General features: G+C 46.6%; 1 protein-coding gene across 2 annotated transcripts; it reads right to left on the bottom strand.

Annotated features, from left to right (window-relative positions):
- Window positions 1-1,184: 1,184 nt before the first annotated feature.
- Window positions 1,185-25,188, bottom strand: LOC140911828 (glyoxylate reductase/hydroxypyruvate reductase-like). Of its 2 annotated transcripts, XM_073345736.1 has the most exons (9): window positions 24,898-25,187; window positions 16,439-16,569; window positions 14,631-14,703; window positions 13,101-13,217; window positions 12,171-12,259; window positions 9,571-9,675; window positions 7,960-8,095; window positions 7,302-7,432; window positions 1,185-1,861 (listed from the first exon to the last, which is right to left on the bottom strand). In XM_073345736.1, the coding sequence occupies exons 1-9, from the start codon at window positions 25,062-25,064 to the stop codon at window positions 1,740-1,742; spliced, it is 1,071 nt and encodes a 356-aa protein (XP_073201837.1). In that variant the 5' UTR covers window positions 25,065-25,187; the 3' UTR covers window positions 1,185-1,739. The 2 variants fall into 2 exon arrangements, with proteins under 2 accessions (XP_073201837.1, XP_073201838.1); XM_073345737.1 differs by lacking the exon at window positions 9,571-9,675 and having other exon boundaries at window positions 24,898-25,188.

The following is a 25,188-nucleotide window of genomic DNA, read 5'->3' on the forward strand; positions in this document are numbered from 1 at the left end:
GAGGACACACACTGCATGCCCAGCTAGCACGGGTATAAACAGCAGTGTAGATGGTGAAGCACTGTGTAGGTGAGTACAGATACGCCAGAAGAACCCTAGGGTTTTGGCCAAAAGAGTTAGGGGACTTGTAAGGAACCTGAATCTCCCCACATGAGTGGTAGATTATTGAGATAACAGCCCATCAAAGGGTTTATCCTACTTGTGGACTGGTCAACAGTGGAACACATCCCGTTCCCTTACTCAGGTGAGTAGCCCCAGTGAAGACAGAGTGATCACTTGCACAAGGAAGGAGAAGCAGGAGTTGGCCACCGTGCTATGCTTGCAAGCACATGTCTTAGGAATCGAGTGCGTTGAAAAATTGATTTGCCTTGACTTAGTTGGTCGAGATGGGCTCTAGGTTCTCCTGTAGGGTTCAGTAAAACTACAACTTGTCCAGTCCACCCTCAGATTTCACAGTGCGTTTGTGATCTCGTTGGAGAACCTCACCTTAAAACTCCAGTGGAGGCATAGCCTGGATGTGCACGAGACATTCATTTTGCACACACACTGAATGCCAGACTGGCCCGTGGCTGCACTTTACATTTCCACCACTTTACTCCTTACACTTATTTTCCAGTACACTTAAATCATGCATGGTAAGTTACACCACTGTTTAAAGTCCTTGATTAATTTGCTCCTCCCTCTCCCCCGCCCGTATGTGTGCCTCTTCCTCAGACAACAGCTTCATTTTAGTCCTTTTTACACGCTGTGACTGGAAAAAAAAAAGACAATAATAATTTCCAGTCAGAATACGATGAATCACATCTACTGTCAGTAAAATAAATATGCAGCAACCGAGAAAATACACATGGTGACTGGGGACAAATGAAGCACCCAGTATGAAAAATAAAACCCTTGAGAATCTTACTCTTAATGCAGCAGATGTAAAGTACTGCACTGAAATAAGACACTAAGATATGAGGAACAGAATACAAGAGGTGGATATAAAGATTTCATTTTGGTTAATTAGGAACATCAAAACTTTTGTAGTTTGGCAACTATCTTTTTTACCGCAGTGGAAGCGGAAAGGTCTTTTCACGTCGTTAATGGACAGTAGCTTTCAGAGGTTCCAGCATAACGAGGAGAACATAATCTGAATTCACAAAGAAAATTAAACTAAAAAAAAAAAGTGCCAAGGTTGATAACAATGTTATACATTTTATTTCTGGGAATGTGCCCATTCTAAAAATGCAAATTTACTGGAGATCTTCCCCGCTGATTGGCTAATGCACAATAAGACTACAGACAGTTTTAATGAACCCTCTCCCCCTTAGAAAATGTCAAGTTAGCTTTGAGAAAAAAGGTCACATTTGAAAGCGATTGCTTATCTCTTGGTGACATTCATGTCCAGCAACGAGCAGAACACACTCGCTATAACGAGCTGCTAATGTCGGGGGGTGGGGTGGGTCCGTAGACGAGCGCTGTGGGGAGACATGGTGCAATATGTAATACATACGCTGAGCTGCAGCACATTGGTAATGGGAGGGGAGGGAGGTGGACACAGTACATCTGAAACAGCAGTAGAACTGGCCTATTCTTTCTCTTGGTGAAGAAAACAGTGGTGCTCCCACCCTCCGACAGCTTGTCATGGGACCTCCGCCGCTCAAACAGCACCCAGCGATGGCAGGCTGCATTCATCCAGGCCAGAGTGGTTTGCAGGAGGGCTTGAGCACAAGGAGAGTGTGTGCTTTGCGTCCCCCTCAGAGTGGCACCTCCTTGCCCATGGCTTTTCCCTGCAGACCTGCCAGTAAATTGCTGGCAGCTAAGGCGGCCATGGCGTTCCGGGTAGCGACCGTAGCGCTGGCGATGTGGGGGAGAATAACTGCAAAGAGAAAGGGAACAAAGTCCTGAGAGATCATTTCTTGGTTCTGGAACCTGCAATAGCAATCAAAGGGCCCCGGCCCACTGTGAATTTCACCCTTTCATCAGCGTTCATCACCCACTGTGCAGATATCCCCTGACAACGTTTGCCCTGGCCATGGGAGACAATCGGTTCCTGGGACAGACCGCACTCAGCTCTGAGCCATAGTCCAATGAAGACACTAGGATTGTATTGACTCTGGATCTTGTTAGGGCCCTCACCTGCACCTCTGCACTTTGGGTGGGAATACAACAGGCAGGGATGCTGCCTAACTAAAATGATCCCAGGAGGACATTTAAGGACAGGAGGGGGGGAAGTACAGATTGTTTGACAGAGGTGGGGAATGGGACTCTTCACAGAGGTCTTTTCACCCCTTGTAATTTAGCCAGATTTGCTAGGGGGACTGCAAGCCCGGAGGATTGAAAGGGCACTGCCAGGAATGGCCGGCTTAAGACTAAACCTATGAGCTGCATTTTGTCTGCATGCGAGTCACATCGACTCTCCGCTCTGCCTGCCTGCTCCATCCGTGTGAGCTGGCAGGGGATTGAAATTTACACGAATTCTGCAGAGGTTTAAAGGGATTTTTAAAGTTAAGATGATGTTTTAGTCAAATCCTGCCGGATTCTTATAAATGTCACTCCTCTGGTGGCTCATAAGACCAGAACAGGCAAAGCGACCAGACGGATAAGAACATAAGAATGGCCCTACTGGATCAGACCAAAGGTCCATCTAGCCCAGTATCCTGTCTTCCAATGGTGGCCAGTGCCAGGTGCCCCAGAGGGAATGAACAGAACAGGTAATCATCAAGTGATCTATCCCCTGTCGCCCATTCCCAGCTTCTGGCAAACAGAGGCTAGGGACACCATCCCTGCCCATCCTGGGTAATAGCCATCAATGGATGTATCCTTCATGAACTTATCTAGTTCTTTTATTGAATCCTGTTATGGTCTTGGCCTTCACAACATCCTCTGGCAAGGAGTTCCACAGGTTGACCTTGTGTTGTGTGAAGAAATACTTCCTTTTATTTGTTTTAAACCTGCTGCCTATTAATTTCATTTGGTGACCCCCTAGTTCTTGTGTTATGAGAAGTAGTAAACAACACTTCCTTATCTACTTTCTCTACACCAGTCATGATTTTATAGACCTCAATCATAACTCCCCTTAGCCGTCTCTCTTCCAAGCTGAAAAGTCCCAGTCTTATTAATCTCTCCTCATACAGAAGCCGTTCCATACCGCTAATCATTTTTGTTGCCCTTTTCTGAATCTTTTCCAATTCCAGTATATCTTTTTTGAGATGGAGTGACCACATCTGCACACAGTATTCAATATGTGGGTGTACCATGGATTTATACAGAGGCAACATGATATTTTCTGTCTTATTATCTCTCCCTTTCTCAATTATTCCCAGCATTCTGTTCACTTTTTTGACTGATGCTGCACATTGAGTGGATGTTTTCAGAGAACTGTCCACAATGACTCCAAGGTCTCTTTCTTGTGTGGTAACAGCTAATTTAGACCCCATTGTTTTATATGTATAGTTGGGATTATGCTTTCCAATGTGCATTACTTTGCATTTATCAACATTAAATTTCCTCTGCCATTTTGTTGCCCAGTCACCCAATTTTTCGAGATCCTTTTGTAGCTCTTCACAGTCTGCGTGGGTCTTAACTTTAGTAATTTAGTAATCTTTAGTAATTTTGTATCATCTGCAAATTTTGCCATCTCACGGTATACCCCTTTTTCCAGATCATTTACGAATACGTTGAATAGGACTGGTCCCAGACCAGGCCCCTGAGGGACACCACTATTTACTTCTCTGCATTCTGAAAACTGATCATTTATACATACCCTTTGTTTCCTATCTTTTAACCAGTTACCAATCCATGAGAGCACCTTCCCTCTTATCCCATGACTGCTTACTTTGCTTAAGAGCCTTTGGTGAGGGACCTTGTTCATATAGATGAACATGAAATTATGTTCATCTATATGTCTGACAATATTGTTCTTTATTATAGTTTCAGCCAGTTTGTCCGATTCTGAAGTCAGGCTTACCGGCCTGTAATTGCCAGGATCACCTCTGGGGCCCCTTTTTAAAAATTGGCATCACATTAGCTATCCTCCAGTCATCTGGTACAGAAGCTGATTTGAATGATAGGTTACAGACTACAGTTAGTAGTTCTGCAATTTCACATTTGAGTTCCTTCAGAACTCTTGGGTGAGTGCCATCTGGCCCTGGTGACTTATACTGTTTAGTTTATCAATTTGTTCCAAAACCTCCCCTAATGATATCTCAATCTGAGACAGTTCCTCAGATCTGTCACCTAAAAAGAATGGCTCAGTTTCGGGAATCTCCCTCACATCCTCAGCCGTGAAGACTGATGCAAAGAAGTCATTTAGTTTCTCCACAATGGCCTTATCGTCCTTGAGTGCTCCTTTGGCACCTTGATCATCCAGTGGCCCCTCTGGTTGTTTAGCAGGCTTCCTGCTTCTGAGGTACTTAACATTTTTTTTGCTATGGGTGGCATAACATGCACAGGGATGTCCCTGGGTCGCAGGCAGGTACATGCGCCGGTCGGTCTGCACATGAGCCTGGCTCCTGGGGGTGCGCAGGGGAAGTTGACGGCGTGGGTGTTTATTTGTAATGCTCTTGGAAAGTTGCAGCCTAGGAGAATGCATGTCTCTCTTTAGCTACTGTCATGCCAGCAAAGGGCCCCTTTTAAGCTGGGGAGAGCTTTGAGTGAGTTCCGTGGCCCAGCCACTCCTTGGGCTCACTTCTGGAACGATCAGTGAAGGTGCAAACTACTGCTAATTGTTGTTATTAGTTGTATTACTGTAGAGCCTAGGAGCCTAGCCGCAGACCAGGGCCCCATGGTGCTAGGCGCTGTACAAAGACAGGACAAAAAGACAGCCTCTGCCCCAAGGAGTTGACACCTGGCGGTTTGGTATGACGTGAAGCTCCATCCCCTGGACAGGGCAAAACTATTGCGCTTCTTCTGCACAGGCCATCTGACTGTCACCATGTGGTAGTGACTACAGAGCTGGGCTGGTTGAAAATTGGCAGCCAAGGCCCTGCCCTTTTAGACATGAATTTACGCCTCCTGTAGACACAGTTCAACACCTTTAAAGGTGGGTTGACGACGGCCAGTTAATGCTATTTGTCACCCGGGATCTACAGACCTGCCTGGCACAGGTCCTGGGGCTCTGTATCCCACTGCCAGTCCAGCCCTCAGTCCCCTGAATGTTAGCAGACGGGGCGGTAGCTGCCATCGCTGTAGGTAAGTTCATATTCCCTGCTAACACGGCATTTCCAGTCTCGTGTATCTCACTCAGAACTTACTGAAGCTTCTGGCTTTGGGGCTACAATGTTTTAGGGTTAGTCTCTTCTTGCATGGGATTTTTTTGTTTTGGTCGTTTGAGCAAACACAGTTCAGCCATTTAAGAGGGGAGTAAAGCGCACTCAGGGGAGGAGGCAGGGCCAGGGCGAGGATTTAGGGAAGGGGGTCCAATGGGGCAGGGAGGGGGCGGAGTTGGAGCAGGGACTTTGGGGAAGGTGTTGGAATGGGGGTGGAGTTGGGGTGGGGTTGGGGGGGGCGCGAGCAAATACTGCCCCCTCCCCGTGGAGTGTCCTCTTTTTTGAATGTTCAAATATGGTAACCCTAAATAAATTCACTGACGCTACTGTGGGGATGGCATGGGAGAGCTATATCACAGATAGTTAAGTCAGCCTCCTTGTGTGGATGCATTAACAATGTGCTATGCGAGTTGTCAAATAAATTGTAACAGCCTAGAGCTTTAGATATACATTTTGTAGTGTTATGTATTACTCTGAGTATGCCAGACAAGTGAGGCCCATGGAAATACACAGCAAGCCATATTTACACATCCAGTATCTGTCTTAGAGTAAGGGTGAAAATGTATTGGCACATCTAAGCCACCAAATTTGTAGTTAACTGCTTCCTTCCCTGATTTGCCCCTAAAGGACTTTCACTTCTGCTGATTGAAAAGAAAATACACAGTACACTGGTACTGACCAAATTACTAAATTAGAGGGAAGGTACCACATCAAGTCAAAGGATCAAATCCTCATGTGATGTAATTACCTGAGGATCTGACCCTAAGTCAGTACTGATTTACTGGCCCTTTATGACAATGAAATTAGTGGTCATAGAAAAATAATGGGGGAAATGATAAGATTTTCAAGGGTGTATATAGCACAGAAATTTTGTATGCCGTTGTACTACTTAAGAAATAAGGTGATCATGTAAGTCAAGGCTGGTTTAATGCATACACTCCGAGGTGGAGTTAAGGTTGTGTCTTTATCCAGGCACCTTAGTGTAAACTGGTGTAACCTTTACCCAGGCACCTTGGTGTAAACTTTATCCAGACACCTTGGTGTAAACTGGTGTAACCTTTACCCAGGCACCTTGTGACAACAGTGGAGTTATACTAATTTACACCAGCAGAGGGTCTGACCAATTATTTTTTATTCCAGGACACACGTCTTTCAAAGGAGGTTCATTGATATGCAGAATCCCCAGGATTGTAAAGACCATTGGAAAAACAAACACACAGAAATGAACCCCTGAGCTGGCTGGAAACTGGAATTTCTATTTCGTGGGAACTTTTGACATGTTGACATTTGATTTCATTCTGAATTCGTCAAAATTTAGAAATTCTGCCACAGAACAGAAATTTAAAAAAAAAACATGTTAATTTGGAAACATCCAAACATTTTGTTTTGATAGGTTTCAGAGTAGGAGCCGTGTTAGTTTGTATCCACAAAAAGAAAAGGAGGACTTGTGGTGCCTTAGAGACAAATTTATTTGAGCATAAGCTTTTGTGAGCTACAGCTCACTTCATCGGATGCTGTAGCTCCCGAAAGCTTATGCTCAAATAAATTGGTTAGTCTCTAAGGTGCCACAAGTCCTCCTTTTCTTTTTGTTTTGATAGTGTCAAACCATTATACTATAACACAAAATATTAATTAGTGTGTATAGTAGTAATTATGAGCTACGAATCCAATATAATATTATAATTGTTATTTTAATATAATATAAAAGTTTCACTGAAATGGATCAAAATGATAAGGTCAAAATGAAACATTTTGACCGTGTTGGAATGAAACATTTCGACCATACTGAAATGAAATGAAAAAAGTCTGAGTGATTACTGTCAACTTCCTCCTGTCAAACATGTTGTCAAAATTCACACGCTCCCCCGAAACATTTTCATATCCATGCAGCTGCCTTTTCCGAAGGAATACTGCTCCATCGGAACAGCTACACACCAGCGCAAGTAGAGGCTGCCTGGTCTAGAAATCAGGCCACAGGTTTAAATTCCCAAATCACCATTTTCCGCCCTGCTCTTCAGGTGACAGGGGCAGCTTCCAACACAGACTCACCACACGTTTTAAGTTTAAAAAGAGGATGATCCGTGGGCAGAGGCTCAGGCTCCGTGACATCCAGACCAGCAGCTGCAATCTGACCATTGACCAATGCCTGGTACAGGTCTTCCTGGTTCACTACACCGCCCCTTTTGGGAAAAGAAAAACAAAGTATCCATCAACTTCTGGACATCTCTGTGTAGCTGTTCTCGCAGCTAAGAGCCTTAGTTATCTGGTGAAAGCTTTAACACCGGGGTTGGATAAAGTTGGAGTGCACAGCAGTCTGATCTTAAAGGCTGCTTTATAATAAACTCTGAGGCCAGGGGCTTACAGTTCTGTCCTCCGGCACGATTCATACGGTATTGTGTGTGGGATCAGCTTATCTAATGAGACCGAATCCGCTGGATGGGATTTGCCTGTGTCATGATACATCTCCCACAATCAGCGTGTTGTCGGATTACACCAACGGAAGCCTTTTATTTTTAATAATTGCTTGAAAGTTGATTTTATTTTATTGAGCTGGGATGCTGTTAGAGTTGGGAATATAAATCTTGTCTCCCTCTGTGCCCACAGAAGGATTTGTGTCAGAAGTTTATGTTCTCCAGTGTGACATCTGTGTGTTTATCTTGCTGAGCCTTGGCTCTAAGACGTTTCTTTCCCTCCTGTCCTACCTCACCTGCTGGTGTTGATAAAGATGGCAGTATCCTTCATTCGGGAGAAAAGACTGTTGCCACAGATGCCCTTTGTTTCAGGAGTCAAGGCACAGCACACAACGATGAAGTCCGAATGCCGAGCCAATTCATCCAGTGGTACTATTCAGAACAAAGCAGAAAGGCTGCAGAGATTTTTTAAAAAGGCACATACTATTGGAAATAGCTTGGATTTATCTTTGCACTGAGTTGACCAGAGTCCACAGATAACAGACTGACCTAGGAAGAGGTTTCTGACCAGAGGAGCGAGGCTCTGGAACAGCCTTCCAATGGGAGCGGTGGGGGCAGACAACCAAACTAGTTTTAAGCTGGAGCTTGATACGTTTGTAAACGGGATGATATACGGGGTTGCCAGTGATAGCAGGGACTGGACTTGATGTCCCAGTAGGTCCCTTCTAGTCCTATGACCCTAGTCTGAATATTCTTGGGGGCCCAAAATATTTTATGTTTACTGTAAATTCATGTAAACAATTTCCGCCAAGTGGAACTGGTTAGTCCAGTTTAAGATAGCTATTGACATCCTCTGAGTTCCATAGGCCTGCAGCTGTCTGACGAGCCCTCCCCATCTGCATTCAGCGCACGTAGAGGCAGATTAGGGGTTTGTTGGGCCCTGGGCCAGAGCACGTGGGGGCTCCTCCCCACCCCTTCGGCCTGCAGTCTCCCCCGCTCCTCCCCCGGTGGAGGCAGCTGATCAGAGTTCAAAATGCCCAGCTGAGAATGGGCATGATGGCTACTCTGGGAGACGTACCTCGAGGCACAGAGCAAGGTACACCAATGAAACGCATTAAAAGTACATTTGTAGAAAGAGCCATTTTAGATTCTGCAGTCACGGCTGTTGGGGGCAAACTCTTTCTGTGTGTATTGTCTGGATAATACGGCATGGGGGTGATTGATCACATTTAATTACATCTGTGCTCAGTGACTTCCCTGGGCTTTGAATCAACCATGTCATTTGCAATATGCTGATGTGACGGGCTACCCCTTGGAAATGATACAAAAAGGCTTGTGGCTAAACAAGTAGAAAGGAAAAGCTTTTTAACAAAACTGCTTAACCAATCTGTTTCTCTGGACTTAAGGGATGTCACCAGCTCTCCTGGTTTGATTTTGAGTCTCACAAAATTGAGTATTTTCTTAAAGCCCCAGCTCCTGGAGTCATGTGTTTCCATGAAAATCTCAGCTTTCACTTAAAAATTTTACAAAAAGCATATTTCTGGGTCTCACGATTGTGGAAAAACATGAAAAGGTGAGACCCTTACAGGCTCAGAAACCACAACGCAAATAAAAAGAATCCATTACTTATGATTTTTAAAATCTCACCATTTCTATGCCAATCTCATATTTTCTGGGGGGGAGGCCTGGCCTTTAAATGGGGGTGTTCTGCAAGGATGGCTGGGGGAACCTCAGTCTGCCTCTATTTTTAATCTAAACTAAAGCCTCCACAGCCCATACACAGGCAAGGCAGGAAGCTCCCTAGCTGGGTAGTTAGGAAAACAGGCTTTCCGGCAGTTCAGCCTTTGCTGAGGTGGGATTCCAGATGGATTTCTCCACAGTCTGAAAAACGCTCTGTTCCATCTTACCAAACTTGGCCGGGATTTTGGTGGCCATGTCAGGTCTCGGGCCAGTGTCGGCATATAGGAATCTCTTGACTCCAAATGGCTTTAACCGGGCCATGACAGCTGCTCCTATAAAATGGGAATTACACCCATGAGTTCCACCTTATTGCTGCTCATCTGCTGTGCAAATCCTCCCCCTCTGCAGGAGAAACAGTGTGTAGGGGGCTAAGGTGAGTTTCCTTTACATCTTCACATTGTGGAGAGGGACTTTCCAGCCACATGGGATAAGGTGTCCACCTCCCTACACCTGTGAGGGGTCCCCAAAATCTGCATGGATCTCAGGACATCCATGACAGGTTTCAGAGTAGCGGCCATATTTGTATTCGCAAAAAGAAAAGGAGGACTTGTGGCACCTTGGAGACTAACCAATTTATTTGAGCATAAGCTTTCGTGAGCTACAGCTCACTTCATCGGATGCATTCAGTGGAAAATAGAGTGGGGAGATTTATATACACAGAGAACATGAAACAATGGGTGTTACCATACACACTGTAAGGAGAGTGATCACTTAAGATGAGCTAATACCAGCAGGAGAGCGGGGGGATGGGGGGAAGAAAACCTTTTGTAGTGATAATCAAGGTGGGCCATTCCATGGAGGCCCATGGCAGCAGTCCCCATGAAACACCACCCCTCAGCCCACTCTCTAGGGAAGAGGGACTTGCTGAGTGGAGAGGCCACTGTAGAACGACCGGGTCAGAGTTACGGAGTACAGGGGAATAATCTGTTCAGTGTTGAGATGGGATGATGCCCTTAAGAACAGGCATCCACATCCCAGTCTGGGACCTCTTCTTGCCCAAGTGTTTCAGCCATGGGGTTTCTGTGGGACTGGTGGGAGATGAGAGCCTGCTGCTGAGCCCCTACCATAACTTCCAGCCCAAGCGCACCTGGTCTAGGTTGCTTCTGTTTGCCAAGAACACCTCCTGTGTCTTGTTTAGTAACCAAATGGATTTGGTTACTGCAGTTATTAAATAGTCTAGCAAGTAACCATGCCCCAGAAAGTGCATCCATTGTCCTTCTTTGTTGTGGTGACGGTAAAGAAACCTAATATCAATAGGCTTTCTTCCTCCAAGCACTTTACAAACACCAACTCATTCTCATGCTAACCTAATGGGGTGCATAAACAAACAGGATTAGGTCTGCTCTCCACAGTCCAGATGGGGAAACTGAGGCAAAAGGCTACATTTTTAAACCTAGGGACAGAACTCCATATTTAGGTACCTAAAAAGTGGCCCAATTTCAGAGGTGCTGATCCCCTGCTAATCCAGTTGATGGCAATGTGCAAATACAGCAAATATTTTTATTGTAATCCTAACCTGCTCTACACTGTGCCGTGAGGGCAAAATTCTCCCCTGTGGATTTAATAGGGCTTAAGTGGAAAGTAGTGGTTTTTGAAAGGATTGTAGCAGACCAAGAGATGAAATAGCCACAGAAGGCTAAAAGGCTTTCCACGGCCCAACACTTTATGTTGTCACTTAGATGCAGAGCTGAGTGAATAATTGACGTTTTGCTTGGGGGACAGGAGAGCTGAAAAAAAAATTGGCTTGTTTCAAACCACAACTGAATTTTTTCAGTTTTTCTCATTGTGGGAGAAAAAAAAACCCTGAAAAAATTAGTTTGGGGGGTCACCAAAACATTTTATTTGACCTGAAACAATTTTTTACCAGTTTTTCATTTCATTTTGGGTCATTTTCAGGTGCTTTGAATCTTCCTTTTTCGTTGTTTTTAATTAGCTAAGTTTCCAAATGAAACATTGCTTCAAACGAAAAGTCTAAATGTTTAGTTTCAAAATGGCCAAAATGGACCATTTCAATTTTTTCAGGGAAAAAAAATAATCAATTTTTGGTTAAAACTATTTGCCAAATTTGACCAGAATTCTCAAGTAGTTTCAGGGCCTCGCAAAAATGCATTTTCTGTGGCAAATTTATTATTTGCCAAGCAAATGTTGCCCAGCTGTAATGACAAATGTGCAAAGTGTAGAATGCTACGGAAGAATTCTTTGTTTGTTTACACCAGCGGTAGGGACATTGCACAGGTATAAACGAGGTCTTACGGTGCAAGGTAGTAGACTATCAGACCTATGCAAAATCAGTGCTTGAAATCTAGATCTGTCCACCATTGTAGCATTAGAACAAGCAACAAAATGGAAGCACTTAATGGTGTTTTTATTAGAACTGAGCCAAAAAGGAAAATTATTCATGAAACGTTTTTTCAACGTGTTTCCTCCTTTCTCAAACTCCAAAAAATTTTGCCCAGCTCTGTAGACAGCCAAAACATTGGAGGAGAGGAATTTTGCAAAATTGGTCAACTTTTTAAAAACTGGCAAATTCTAAAATGGTGGCCAGATCTACTCTTTTAAATCTTAACTGATATAAAAACAGAAATGTAAAAAAAAGCAACCTCATGATTTTTTAAATTGCTGACACTTTTCAAAATTACTCAGGGTTTGAGTCTAACTCTGGTTGATTTTTGTGTGTGTCTTTTCATCAATTTGATTTTTTAGCAAAAGAAATCAAAATACAGAACATTTTGGCCAGCTCTGTATGAAAACGGATTTTGCAACTTACCTATTCTTCCAAGTCCTAGAATCCCCACAGTGCTGTCTGTCAGACCATAGCCACACATCCACAGAGGCTTCCAGGTTCCCCAGCCACCGCTGTAAAATAACACTGGAAGCTATTTCAGGCATACACAGGACAGCATCAACCCTTCCCCTGCACTTTGGAATGTGGAGACTGTTTCTGTTTAGCTCTGGTCGATCATTTAACAGGAATTGCCAGCCTGGATCAGACCAAGGCTTGAACTAGGCCAGTAGTCTTGTCTCCAACACTGGCCAGGAGGAAGTTGCAAGAATCCTCATTAATTAGTGGTTGATTTTTGCTTTGAGCGATAATGGTTTATATCCCCCACAAATCTTAGACTAGCCACTGTTGAGAGACAAGGTGGGGGAGCTGACCTCTTTTATTGGACCAACCTCTATTGGCGAGAGAGACAAGCATTCTAGCTTACACAGAGCTCTTCAGCTGCTTGAAAGCTTGTCTCTCTGACTAACAGAAGCTGGTCCGCTCAAGATATTCCCTCCCCCACCTTGTCTCGCTAAGATCCTGGGACTGACACAGCTACAACAACGCAGCATACATGATTAACTCTGAACCTTCCTGTTCTCCGTGTACATTGTGTGAATCCCGTGCAGCTGCATCTTGCGCTGCTGGTGTTATTCAAAGGAGCTGGCTCAAAGCTAGCTTGGGTATGTGCACACACACATCTGACTGCAGTGCAGTCATACCCATAGGCTATATTTTCTCTTCTCAGGACATGTGAAGTATCATCTATAAAAATCCTAACCACAGAGAGGAGACTATGCTCCTAAAATACTTGTCCAACACCCCATCTTTTGGTTGTTTACTCACCAACACATTGGTCTTTCACTTCCTGCCGACAAACTCGACATAAACAGTTTTCACTAGGTAGTTTGAATAAAGACAAAAAAAATTTACTTCTTAGCTTCATCCACAGCTTCTAACAGTCGACGGGAAGTTGCCAGAAGAAGAGCAACTGTGAGTTCAGCAACTGCTTCAGTCAATACGTCTGGTGTGTATCCTAGCCTGATTCCTCTGCATCCAAAGATACAAATAACAAATACTCCGTTACATTACTGGAATCTTCTCAATGTAGGAATGGTCACACCTGAACTGTTTCTAGACCATTAGGATATGAAGATTATGCCACATGTCCTCAGAAATAAATTTTTCTCTAGACTTACAGGAAGGGCTTGGATTGAAGCTATGATTAGAGCTGTGCGAAAGTTCAGTATGAAAACCCAGCACATCTGGTTGGGGGTTCGTGGTGGACGGGAAATTCGCTGAAAGTAGCTGAGCCTCTACAAAAATATTTTGGTGAACTTTGAGACCACCACTGAGCCAAATTTTGCTATTCCCCACTCCTAGGACATACTTGAGACATCTCCAGGGGTCCGATTATCAGAGAGTGAGCATGCAACACCTTCTGAAAACTGGTCCCGGCCCCCGCAACGTGTCAAGACAGATACCCAAAATCATTAGCCGCTTCTGAAAATGGAGATCTTTCTAGTCATTCCACCTGAGAAGGAGATTTCGGGGTTTAAATATAACAACATCTATTGTTATTATTGTGAGGCATCTATTGACTCCTATTGACTCTGTTTCAGGAATTGGGTTTTTCCAGGGAATGTTGCAACTGCATTAAAAAAAAAAACCCCAGAAGAACCACTTGAGGAGATTGGGGATTGGCATCATGGCAGGGGAAGAGGTGAGGCTAGGGTTTGCAGGCAGGGAAGGGGAGGGTGAGGTGGCTGACTGTGAAAGAGGAAGGATGAGTATGGTGCACAACAGATGCCATGTGGTTCTGTTTAAGATAATATGACTGTGGCTTGTTATTCATTTTTGTGCATTAGATAATCACACACTGAATGGTACTTTCTCTTGTAAAATGCGTTTATTGCTCCTGCAACGTGCTAGTCTATTTAACCTTCAAGAAGGGGGTGGAGCTCCTGGGGAACTAGCAATGACTTCCCCTTCAGGAGATGGGAGGGGCCACAAAGACACGGAGGTCACCTAAGTATGGGAGACAAGCAAATGTGAGGGGGCCAGATGTGGGACTGAGGTCCTTCATTCTACAAAGACCAGGGATTGCACGGCTGCTCTCCTTGCTACCTTCCTGTTGCTGACCTTGCTGAGCCATCAGCCTCCAAGCTCAGGACCTCCTTGGCTGTCTTGCTGACACGACCAGGAAGGGTGGGGATGGTGACAGGAGTTAGTGCTAAATGAGGTGGTTTCCATGATGTCTGCTTTGGCATCATTTATAATCTTGGCACCATGCTCCTAACAAAGTAGGGAGTGACTGGGATTCCGATATAACAAGGGGCTACTGAGCCAGCCCAAGGGCAGTCAGACCTTTAAACTACCGCCATTTCCCTCCTTGTGGAGACGGGACTGCAGTGACTCTTACATTTGTACAGCTTGTGACTAAACCACACCAGCACATTTTACCTCTTCTTCAGCTCCTCCAGAGAAATGTGATCATAGCCCACTGACATCGTGCTGACCACCTGCAGGCTGGGCCCTGTGGTGGGAGGAGAGAACAAACGGACTGACGTTCACATCCAGCCAGAGCTCAGCTCCATGCTCGGTGAGAGCTAGGCCGGATCTACTACTGCACACATTCAATAGCTTGAGTCTTGAGAAGACTGAGGGGGGAATCTGATAACAGCAGAGGTGAAAGTAAGCCGGTACGCCCCGGTACAGCGTACCGGCAATAGCCGGTGTGCTGTACCGGGGTGGATTGGCTTCTCCAGGTGCAATTTAAAGGGCCTGCGGCACCCAGCAGCAGCTGGAGCCCTTGGCCCTTTAAATTGCTGCCAGAGCCCCGCTGCCGGAGCCCTGGGGTAGCGGCGGCTGAATCCTGGGCCCTTTAAATCGTCCCTGGAGCTCCGCTGCTGCTTCCCAGTACTCCGGCAGGCTCCGGGGACGATTTAAAGGGCCCGGAGTGGTAGTGGTGGCCGGAGCCCCGTCCCCGGAGCCCTGCTGCCGGAGCCCTGGGGAAGCGGCGGCGGGGCTCCGGGGACGATTTAAAGGGCCCAGGGCTCTGGCCACTGCTACTGCCCCGGGCCCTTTCAACCGCTGCCAGAGCCCCCTGCTGCCTTTACCCCGGGGCGGGGGAAGGAGGCACTTGCCGGTACAGGGTGGGCCGGGGCTGGCTCTGACCTCCCCCAGCCCCGCCCCTTCTGCCCGAGGCCCCACCCCTTCTGGGGGCCAGAGTCGGCCCCAGCCCAGCCCCATACCGGTAAGTCCCTAGACTTACTTTCACCCCTGAATAACAGTCTTCAGCTAGGATAAGGGCGGTTGCAAAGAGGACGGGGATCCATTGTTCTCCATGTCCACTGAAGGTAGGACAAGAAGCAATGGGCTTAATCTGCAACAAGGAAGATTTAGGTTAGATACCAGGAAAAACTTTCTAACTCTAAGGGTAGTTCAGCTCAAGAATAGTCCTACAAGGGAGGCTATAGCAACCCCATCACTGGCGGTTTTTAGGAACAGGTGGGACAAACACCCGTCAGGACTGGTCTAGGTTTACTTGGTCCAGACTCAGCGCAGGGGGCTGGACTTGATGACCTCTTGAGGTCCTTTCCAGCCCTATAGTTCTATTCTATAATTCTAGTAACCTTCTATTACTCCTCCTGGAAACCACTACAGCGACCACTGGGCAGGGCATGGGTGGCTTATCTTAGCTCCATCGCACCCTCCCAGTCCCCTCGCCACACCATGTTCTGCAGACTGCTGTCTCACATTCCCACTGCGTTACACCTGCATAGCGCTCCTCAGAGAGTGAGTTGCATCAGATTCTTGCAACTGAGGATAAAAGCCTACTACTGCTACTTGCTGATGAATTTACTCCTTTAGCTCATAGCATTGGATTACAACAGGATCCTCATTCTTTAAGTGATTTTAAAAATCATTCCTCAGCTACCCAAACAGACCCCCGGCTACCCCCCAGCCAAATAGCAGGATGCATGCAGAAACCTAATTCAAATCAGGGAAATGGCCACTCAGAAAGAAATCTGCCTCATGGACTGATTCCAGTGTAGATGCCTCTTTATATGTACACACTGGGAAGCAGAAGGGCCCCTTCAATGCGCATTTCAGCTGCTGAGCCTCCACACCAGACCATCAATAATGTAAAATGGGGACATGTTAGCATGAGTGGACATGAATGCATGATAGTTTGGGGGCATCTTGTTCGTCACTGCTCCCGCCATACAGACAATTTCAAAGTACTTCTGCAGTATTCAATGTCCTACCTGCCGCGTCCAGCACTTCGGCATCTATCTTCTCCGTCAGGAGGCAATACAAGCCTCGAATCCCAGCAACCTTCTCCAGGAGTTCTGAGCGTGGCACTGGCTCATCTGAATCCCACTGCTCAATGTTGCAGCTGCAAGAGGCGAGACGGGGAAAGGTACCAGGGTTGTGGCTGTGGCTTGTAAAGCACACAGAGCTAGTTTGCTACAGCCCTTACCAGGCAGCAAAGCCCCCTTGCCCTCCTGCTCAGATTGCAATGCCAGACAATGTCTGGCTAGTCTCCCAACTACCCCTGTGAGCAAGAGGCCAGAGGGAGACTGAGCAGAGACCTGGGTACTCACCTTGTTTGACAATCAGAGCAGCTTGCTGGGCCCGTGGGCTGGGCGAGGGTAACCTGCAGTGATATTTTACTCTAGAACATCCCAGATCCAGGGGATAGCAGAATGGCTCTTGGAGGCACAGTGTGTTCTCTGGCCTGCTCTTGGAACAGCGAGCTCTGTGCCAAGTTACGATGGAGCCCTTTAGAAAGAAGAACGTGTCCCAGAAGTGCTAAGTATCTGCTCAGTGTGTGCTATTTGTGAATTATTTTTTCAGGGCAAGCAATATCTAGTTCGCCAGACAGGTCAGAAAATGAAGAGAACCACTAAAATTAAAAGTCTGGGTTTATCGTATACCTAAAGTCTGGGTTTATCGTATACCTAAAGTCTGCACATGAGGAAATTTCAGAAGAGCTACCATTACCACTGCAGTGTTTGGTGTCAAATCTTGAATCGTCTCTAGCGAAAGGCTTCCTGTCATTGTACTGCAACCAGTTGTATGGTCCTCCTGGGACAATTGTCATCTCAGTTACCTGGATGTAAATACAGCGTAACTCCACTCATGTCCTTGGGGTCAGTCCAGCATTCCAGCATAATTGGAAGCAGAATGTGTCCCTACGTGTTGAAATAGGGACTTCATTCAGTAACACAAGTGGGAAAGGTGTAAAAAGACAAGGCTATGGAGGGTGATATCAGTTACACTGGTGTGAAATGGAAACACTGGGACACTTCATATGGACAAACAGGATGGGCTCAGTAAAACTGAGATGTGTGGTCACTTTATGCATGTAAATCCATTAGCTTTGCTGGAGTTACTCCAGGATTACACTGGGGATAAGTGAGCACAGTAGATACAGTATGGTTCAACTACCGTGGCAGTCAACTACTGTGTATCAGCACACTACAAGTACGCTGCATGGCATGCGATGTGAGCAATGCAACCATGTCGGGAATGTAGTGGGGTAAAGGAGGTTGATAGACACGTGGGGCTTGCTTCTGCTCCTCTTGACTTCAGTGATGGCAGGATTGTGCCCACAAATTCCACCTCCATTCCTATGTTTATTGCAGATCAGGTATTGCCAAGACTTATCTACCTACCTCCCCTTCCATCCCACCATCCTCTGGGTGCTGTAGAACACCCTGATGGTGTGCGCATGCCTACACCTGATCTGACACTTCTTTGTGCTCGGTAGCATCTTTGAATGGAGGCTCTCAGAACGCTCTGCAAAGGTGCATTCATCATTTTACAGATGATGAAACTAAGGCACAGAGCGGGTAAAGGCCAAATTCTGCAGTCTTAATCAAGCAGAGGTCCCGGTGCACCTTAGCAGGAGTGAGTGAAAGGTGCTTTTTGCTCGATTGCTCCACACCCCCTGCAATGGGCCAGCTGCTCTGAAGTCAGGGAAAGTTTTTCTCCGTAAGACGCAAAGAATTTGGTCTGGTGGGCCCTTCCACCAGTTACACAGCGAGCCACGGCTGAGCCTGGACCGGCACCCACATCGCTGGACACCCTGTCTGCTGTTCTACTTACCAGCCCATGCTGCCTTGCACCCTCAGCAGGTCTGCGGATGACACTAAGCTGGGGGGAGAGGTAGATATGCTGGAGGGTTGGGATAGGGTCCAGAGTAACCTAGACAAATTGGAGGATTGGGCCAAAAGAAATCTGATGAAGTTCAACAAGGACAAGTGCAGCGTCCTGCACTTAGGACGGAAGAATCCAATGCACTGCTACAGACTAGGGACTGACTGGCTAAGCAGCAGTTCTGCAGAAAAGGACCTGGGGATTACAGTGGATGAGAAGCTGGATATGAGTCAGCAGTGTGCCCTTGTTGCCAAGAAGGCTAATGGCATATTGGGCTGCATTAGTAGGATCATTGCCAGCAGATCGAGGGAAGTGATTATTCCCCTCTATTTGGCACTGGTGAGGCCACATCTGGAGTACTGCGTCCAGTTTTTGGCCCCCCACGACAGAAGGGATGTGGACAAATTGGAGAGAGTCCAGCGGAGGGCAACAAAAATTATTAGGGGGCTGGGGCACACGACTTATGAGAAGAGGCAGAGGGAACTGGGCTTATTTAGTCTGCAGAAGAGAAGAGTGAGGGGGGATTTGATAGCAGCCTTCAACTACCTGAAGGGGGCTTCCAAAGGGGATGGAGCTCGGCTGTTCTCAGTGGTGGCAGATGACAGAACAAGGAGTAATGGTCTCAAGTTGCAGTGCGGGAGGTCTTGGTTGGATATTAGGAAACACTATTGTACTAGGAGGGTGGGGAAGCACTGGAATGGGTTATCTAGGGAAGTGATAGAATCTCCATCCTTAGAGGTTTTTAAGGCCTGGCTTGACAAAGCCCTGGTGGGGATGATTTAGCTGGGGTTGGTCCTGCTTTGAGCCAGGGATTGTACTAGGTGACCTCCTGAGGTCTCTTCCAACCCTAATCTATGATTCTGTGAATCACCTGTCGTCATTGTATTGTGTTTAACTGCTATAGGAATTGAGACCTAACCCCACTCTCCACCTGAGAGGCCACATTCCTTCCTAGTATGACTCCACAGGAGCCAGTGCACTTACTCCAGGGATGAATTTGGCCCTTAATCCCTGCAATGCTCTAAGACCCCATCAGCAGTAAGAGCAAGAATGCATAACCCAGTTATCCTAGACAGAAGCATATTCCCCTCCTGGCTAGGTCACCGGCCCAGCCAGAGGCCAGGCTTTGAATTTAATTTTGTGTTGAGGGTTTGGTGCCTGTCATCACTCTCAGTTTTGCATTGCTCAGGCATCTACAGGTTCATACCCCACTCACAGCCGTGATTCGTTTCCTTTTGCGCCAGAGATTTTACACGTGGATCAAAAATTGGCACCATTGTTTCAGGTTTTGTGACATTTGGAGTCTGTTAACCAGATGCAAGTCTGTGCTCACTGGAGTGCGAACACATGTGTTTTGGCAGTTATAAAAATAATCTTGCAGGAACAGTCTAAGAATTCGAAAATTTCCTGTAGGGGAGAAAACAACATATTTTCTCCATTAGGGATTTTAACCAGCCCAGTTTATTTAATCCTTCTTAAGGCAGGGGATTTTGTAATTAGTTAGCTGCAACCAAAATCTTTGGGCAATTGTGTTTTAAGGAGCAGCATTTTAATTTTTCTTTATTAAAAGAGCTAATATCACTTAGCATGCGTCTATTGCAGGGGTGCTAAGGAGCTCTAGCCGAGGCCCATGACTCCATTGTGCAGGTGCTGTACGGACACAGAAGCACAAGATGGTCCCTACCCCAAATACCACGTGCTTTAGATTCTAGTGGCGTGATCTCAGGGTGGATACTCACGGTTTGAGTCTTTCCTTACTCTTGCTTCCAGACTGCATATTAAACAGCAGCAATGAACCGATTAACTCCCTATTTGTCAAAGTGAGCGACTGGACTAAAAGTGGGAGGAAACACCTCTTTCTTTACGCAGGAGGGGGATGTGGTAACGTATGTTTGTGTGAGGCAGTGCAAATTCAAAACACCATTGAAGACACACAGCCCAATTCTTCACTTTGCTCCATCATTCTTAGACCAGGGTAATTCCACCGAAACCAGTAGCTGCGCCATCTTAAAACCAGGGTCACACCATAGGCGTGGGAATTGGGGTGCGGGGCGTGCTGCAGTGCCCCCAGGTTTTGCATGGGGTTCCGACCGCCAGCCCCGCACCTGGAGCTCCGCTCCTGGCCCCGCACCCGGGCTTTGCTCCCGCCCCCAGCTGTGGTCCCAGCCTCAGCCCCCTTACCCCTGTCCGCGTCCCCCCCCTCCCGGAGCCACAGCCCGGTCCTGGCCCCAGCTCTGGGGAGAGGCAGCACCCCACTGTAAAAAGTGTTCCAGCACCACTGGGTCACACAGTGGTGACTTGGGCAAAAACTTTAGTTTGACCTTGATGACCACCTGCTGCCTCTCTAGTTAGATCACTATGGGCTCCTTAGCAACCAACACAGCGTATGGGAGGGACAAGCTGTACAACGCCACGCGGCCTCGTGGCCCTGCCCCATTCCGTATTAGCCTGGCACTCAAGGAGGCCAGTGCTTCTGCCGAGCCCTGTGCCTCTAGCAAACTGCCGTGACGCTGTGGGGAGGGCCAAGCTGCTCTCTACTCTGTTAGGAGAAGCCCTGGGGTGAAGCCTGCCACCTCCAAGGGAAGGATTAGGAGGAATCTCTGCCAGGGAATTGTGCCAATCTTTCCTTTCCCCCTGGTCCCCTGTTATGGTAAATCATACGTCATAGCAGGGCGTGCCTGCCTTGGAGCAGTCCCTGCTGGCCACCCATGGCTCTCCCTGCCTCAGTTCTCCTCAGCCAGATTTCAGGCTCTCCCAGGGTTCATGTGGCTCTCAGATTTCAGTCCCCTGCCAGAGTCACAAATATCCAAACAACTGAAGAGTTCTTTCCCCACTGGGGCTCCTCCTAGCGCTCCCTGAGGGCTCCATTTAAATGTCTCTTACTCGGGGGGGGCAGAACACTGAAACTCAGGCACGTTCCCTGGAGTCCTTCCAGGCCCCCCACAGCCCATCCCCTGCAATTCCTCTACCCATCTGTCTGTTCTCAGCCCTTTCCTGAGGTCCTGATGTCTCAGGCTGTCACCTCACCCCAATTAGTCCAACCCTCTTAGGCTGGGAGGTAGCTGATCTGGCATGGGCTGGGCTGATTGAACAGGACTGCCTGGCTTGCCTCAGGCCTCCTGGTCCTTGGAAGGGTAGGCCACTCCGTTACAGGGCAATTCCCCCTTATCACCATTTCCATATACAGGCTAGCACTCATTGGAGTCACTGGGAGCCTCTCTAGTGGCTTCAATGCGATTTGGATGGGTAATTTGCAGGGGGAAAACCTCCATATCCATTTGTTTTAACTAAAAAATTCTAATTTCCTATGGGAAACTTTAAAACTGAATGAAAACGTATTTGACCTCAAAATGGTTTGGTTTATTAAACCCTCAAATTCTGTTTTAAAAAAACTGTTTGGGTTTTTCCCCAGCAGTTTTTCCCCTTCCCCCCCCATTTCCAAGGGGAAAAAGGGGGGAAGTGGGGAGAAAACCCGCTTTTTACTCTTATTGTTTTTTAATTATAACAATAAAATGGCATGAAGAAGCAGGGTTTCTTTCCAACTTTTGGCAGTTGGAAAACAGTATTGGAAAGTGTGTGTGAGTGTGTGGCAGGGAGCTCCTTAATTTTGAAATGAACAATTGGGTTTTGTTCCCCAAAATATTTCATTATGAAACACTTACGTCTAACAACATTTTTTCTGCAGAAAAATACATTTTGACAAAACCCTATTTTCCTATGAGAAAATGGTTTCACTGGAAAATCTTTGACTGGCTCTCCCAGCAGTGGACAGGGTCTTTCCCAGCAGTCCCTTCCTCAGCTTGACATGGGTTAGAAATGGCTGGCATCTCTCTCCTTCATAGGACAAACCATCAGGCAAGCTGGCACCTGCTTGGGAGTGGGGTGACCCTGGCTGGGCAGCACCGCAGCCCGGTCAGGACTGCAGGGCATTAGCAGAGCCTGTGTGTTTGAGATGGCACCGTGCCTGCCTTTGTTAGGCCTGTCTTGCCAGCACGGTGAGGCTCTGGCTTTCAGGAATGACACAAAATTGCTTCATTTTCCCAAACATTACCGAATAATGATGCTCAACCCCAGAGCTCCTCTGGGGCAGGATGAGAAGCAGCGCGTTGTGTGTGATGGCAGTGATCAGCGGGGCCAGTGACTGTTGAAGTTTACTCACATATCACGGATATTGCTCGTTCCAAAGTCAATATCACTTACAATCTGGAGCTGCTGCACAGATAGCTGTCTCGTGCCACCTAGGGCTGGACAATTCGACAGGTTCCCACTTAGGGTGACCAGATGGCCTGATTTTTTCTTATATAGGTGCCAATTACCCCCTGCCCTCCTGTCCCAATTTTTCACACTTGCTATCTGGTCATCCTATTCCCACGTGTGTGGGGTACCCAAATTAGACCCTGCAGTTCAAAGGGGGTGACAACAGGCCAAATTTGCACATTTACTTAGAGGTTCAAGTTTTCACATGCTCTTTCCCCAGGACTCCTTCCCACTGACCTTAGCTCTCCTCTGGTGTGTGTGGAGGGAAGGGAGTGACCTGATTTCAGCCTGACTCTCTTCTGAGGCACCTCATCCGCTTTCTCCAGAGCCACTGACTGCTGCTATGCAGTCATGGCCTTGGGATGGGTCAGGCAATGGTTTGAACTCCCCAGTCGCCAGCAAGAGACACAGAAATACGCCCCCTCCCACAGCCACTGATGCGCTAATAGCAAGTGGAGTAGCAGCCTCTGAAGTTTAATGTGCAGTTGTTAGTGACACCACTGAACACTCCTGGGTCTGGGGTGACATTCATGGGTTTTGCTAGAATTACAAACAGTGCTCCTAACTCACTTAGGCAGCCTTGGAAATACCCCCCTTTGCTGCTACCCTGTTCACTGCTGAATTGCGTGGCGAGGTCTCTCTTTCTCCTTGCCATTCGAACTCCATGTAGATTGTACCCATAGACGTGAACACGTCCGTTGCCAGAAGCATCTCACTATGCGTCAGCTACAGATGCAGTTGTTCATACTCATTAAATAGCTCCTTTAGCTCACTGTGCCTAGTTCCAACAGAGCTGGTCAAACAATGGTGACTTTTTTCAAGTTTTAAAAAATAGAATTTTAAAAACTGTTTAAAACTTCAAATTTTCAAAACACTTTGACCAGCTCAGAAAAAAAAATGGATTTCCCACTCCTCACCCGATTTCGTAACTCAAGAATTCCAACCAGCTTGGATTTCCATATTCCACTCACTTTTTGCATAGACAGTGCTTTCTGTTGCCACACAGGGCTGCAATTTCTAGCCTCAGGGCGGGTTGGTTGACTCCTTTGTGCCCCATGACGACCTGGCCCAGAGACAGGTGGACACAGTCCAGTCACCATTCATGGCCTTCTGGGTTTTGACACCACTGAAGGTTGAGTAACTGTACATAGTTCTGAACTAACTCTTTGAAAGTTAAATAATAAAAGAGTCACCTATTAGGCACTCAGCCTATTCATCCATTCAGCATCTAATTCCCACTTGGATCAAACGTTCTTTAATTAAGACTCGCTATTTTTTCTGCCCTCATTTAACTTGGCTTCTCAAAGCTCAATATTTTGTTTTAGAAAATCCAACAATATCTAATTTTTTCAGAGAGATTTGTCATGTAAAGTCAGGTTACTGTTGGTTCGAGGCATAAAATGTATATTTGGTTAGAATATTAAAATTATAGTTGCAATCATTTGGAACACTGTCTGATTTTTACATTGTAAAGTGACATTGTTGCGGAAGAGAGCTTTATAAATGCCTTAGCCTTTCACTGACTTAAATGTAAGGAATTTTATTGAAATCTTACATTTTTGTACTGTTTTCCCGAGCACATCTAATAAAAACAACAGTAGTCACACATTTTGGGATGCCTGTGAATTCCAGCAGGCATTCTGGTTAAAGGCTACTGCTAAAGACTATGGTAAAATTTCCCTGGATTTCAATGGCAAAATGGCACTTAGAACAGTAGTTTTACAATGCAGGCGAATCGTTGCTAAGTCAAAATGAGTTCCCAATAGCCACATTGCTACGAACTTTGTGATTCCATCTGTATCAAACTCAAACAGCAGCTTTGCAGTGAGATGTCCAAGCCCATGCATACAGTCTCGGAAACAACTCTGCATAATGAATTCATGGATGCCGAACAAATTCTCACCTCACCTGGGGTGAAATCCTGGTCACACTGAAGTCAATGGCGAAGCTTCCATTGACTTCAGTGGGGCCAGGATTTCAGCCTCAGAGACTGCTTCCAAGCTAGTTGGGGGAGTCAGACAAACCTCAAGCATTCAAGAAATGCACCATGGACCTGTTGGAAATCTAGCACCTTCTCCTTCCTTGGAAGTTAATGATTCATTCAGTGCTACAGTCCACATTCAATCCAAGTGGACTAACTTCAGAGACATTGACATACTGGGGGCAGGGAGTTCCTTTCAGTTACTCCAGTTTTATGTTACTATTACTCCACAGATTGCAACGTTTGAGAATGGTGTGCGAGGCGTGGGCTTTGCTCTGCCTTTCTTTTCCCAGGGGAGGTTTTGGAATTCAAAGGAATACTCACAGCCCTGACTGGCGCAGGATCTTCATCCCATCCGGTGGAATCCGCCTGGTCACATAGATTCTAGGTAACAGCTTCCCACCTGCATTTGGGGCCTGTAATGTACACCAGCTGTGGAAATCTGACACCAGCCTCGTCTTCAGACGTCTCAAATGACAGAGTGTCCCCATTGCAGAGCAAAGGCACCAACAGTGTCCGAAAGCAGGATTTTGGATGGGATGTTTTCGTGACAGCCAGTTCAGCAAGCTTGTGTGACCAGGGAGTGGGAGGTTGTGTGATAAGATCCCTTGGACC

This window comes from Lepidochelys kempii, chromosome 5 (assembly GCF_965140265.1).
Source record: "Lepidochelys kempii isolate rLepKem1 chromosome 5, rLepKem1.hap2, whole genome shotgun sequence".
NCBI classification, from domain to species: Eukaryota; Metazoa; Chordata; order Testudines; family Cheloniidae; genus Lepidochelys; species Lepidochelys kempii.

What these genes read in the sequence shown, in the direction of transcription:
- LOC140911828 (XM_073345736.1), bottom strand. Translation starts at nt 25,064, where the DNA reads ATGGGGACACTCTGTCATTTGAGACGTCTGAAGACGAGGCTGGTGTCA. An exon ending in CGAAGTGCTGGACGCGGCAG is followed by an intron (nt 14,704 to 16,438) that starts GTAGGACATTGA and finishes CTCCCACCACAG; the next exon opens with GGCCCAGCCTGCAGGTGGTC. An exon ending in CTGGAGGAGCTGAAGAAGAG is followed by an intron (nt 13,218 to 14,630) that starts GTAAAATGTGCT and finishes CTTTGGATGCAG; the next exon opens with AGGAATCAGGCTAGGATACA.